General features: G+C 51.2%; 1 protein-coding gene across 1 annotated transcript in view; it reads left to right on the top strand.

Moving 5' to 3' along the window:
- Atp7b (ATPase copper transporting beta) overlaps window positions 1-998 on the top strand; it is a 70,248-nt gene that overhangs the window by 45,645 nt on the left and 23,605 nt on the right. Inside the window, exon 7 of the mRNA XM_029480681.1 lies at window positions 633-710. Within this exon, the coding sequence (XP_029336541.1) occupies window positions 633-710 (78 nt within the window). The remainder of the gene's footprint in view (window positions 1-632; window positions 711-998) is intronic.

Genomic DNA, 998 nt, shown 5'->3' with positions numbered 1-998 from the left:
TGCTGGCAGGACATTCTCTGGCAGCTCCCCTTTTATGCACCCACAAGGAGCAGCAGAGACGTAATGCTCAGATGGAGGTGGTGGTGGCAGAGGTTGAGGAGAGCACAGGGTTGAGGAGCAGTTTNCCAGGACATGGAGCAAGCCGCTCTTCACGTAGGAGGCCCTGAATACAGTAGGAAGTTGCTTGGTCTAGAAGCCTAGAGACTCATGTTCTGCACCCAGTTCTTTAGCACACTGTTTCTCTCACATCTTCCTGTTCCTCGTGAGTGGGTGAAGTACCAGACCACAAGGCATCCGGATTCTTTAACTCACGACTCTTGAAGTCAACCCTGGTCAGCTGAGGGACTCACTGGAGTGAGTGTGACAATAGCAACACTTCCTTCGGGTAGGAAGAGGGATTTCCATTCAGTGCCATGTCTTCAGGGTGGCACAGTCAGTCACTTGGCACACACAGTACTGAACCTCTGAGCAGGCTTTGGAAGCCATTTGCCACAGAGAAGTCACGAGAGGAAAACCGTAGGTCACCGGAAGAACTTTGAGATTTCAGTTCCCAGTGCTGGAAATGCTTTCTACNCGTGCACATTTTAACCAGAACCTTCCCCCTCGCTCCCCACCCCTCTTTTCATCACAAGGAAATTGGCTTTCATGCTTCCCTGGCCCAGAGAAACCCCAACGCTCATCACTTGGACCACAAGATGGAAATAAAACAGTAGGTAGAAAACAGAAGGTGAACGGTTGCCCTGGCTAAGTCTCTGTCCCCTTCCCACTGACTCTGTGGCTCATGATGATGCCAGCAGGCTCAGCTGTGGCCCCGACACCCTAGCTTCCTGGGTTGCATTCAACCTTGGTTCTTTCTCTTTTACCCCTGTGAGGTATGCTGTTGGTAGAAGTGTCCGGATATTGGCAGTGTCTGGGTCTGCACTGCCCAGCATGGTGGTGTACTTGAGATGCAGTAGTGTGTGCATTCAAATGAGTGTAGAACCCGAGTAGGCTTTTTT

This window comes from Mus caroli, chromosome 8 (assembly GCF_900094665.2).
Source record: "Mus caroli chromosome 8, CAROLI_EIJ_v1.1, whole genome shotgun sequence".
NCBI classification, from domain to species: domain Eukaryota; kingdom Metazoa; phylum Chordata; class Mammalia; order Rodentia; family Muridae; genus Mus; species Mus caroli.
The sequence above is the reverse complement of the archived record's forward strand: the minus strand, read 5'-3'. Positions and strand labels throughout refer to the sequence as shown.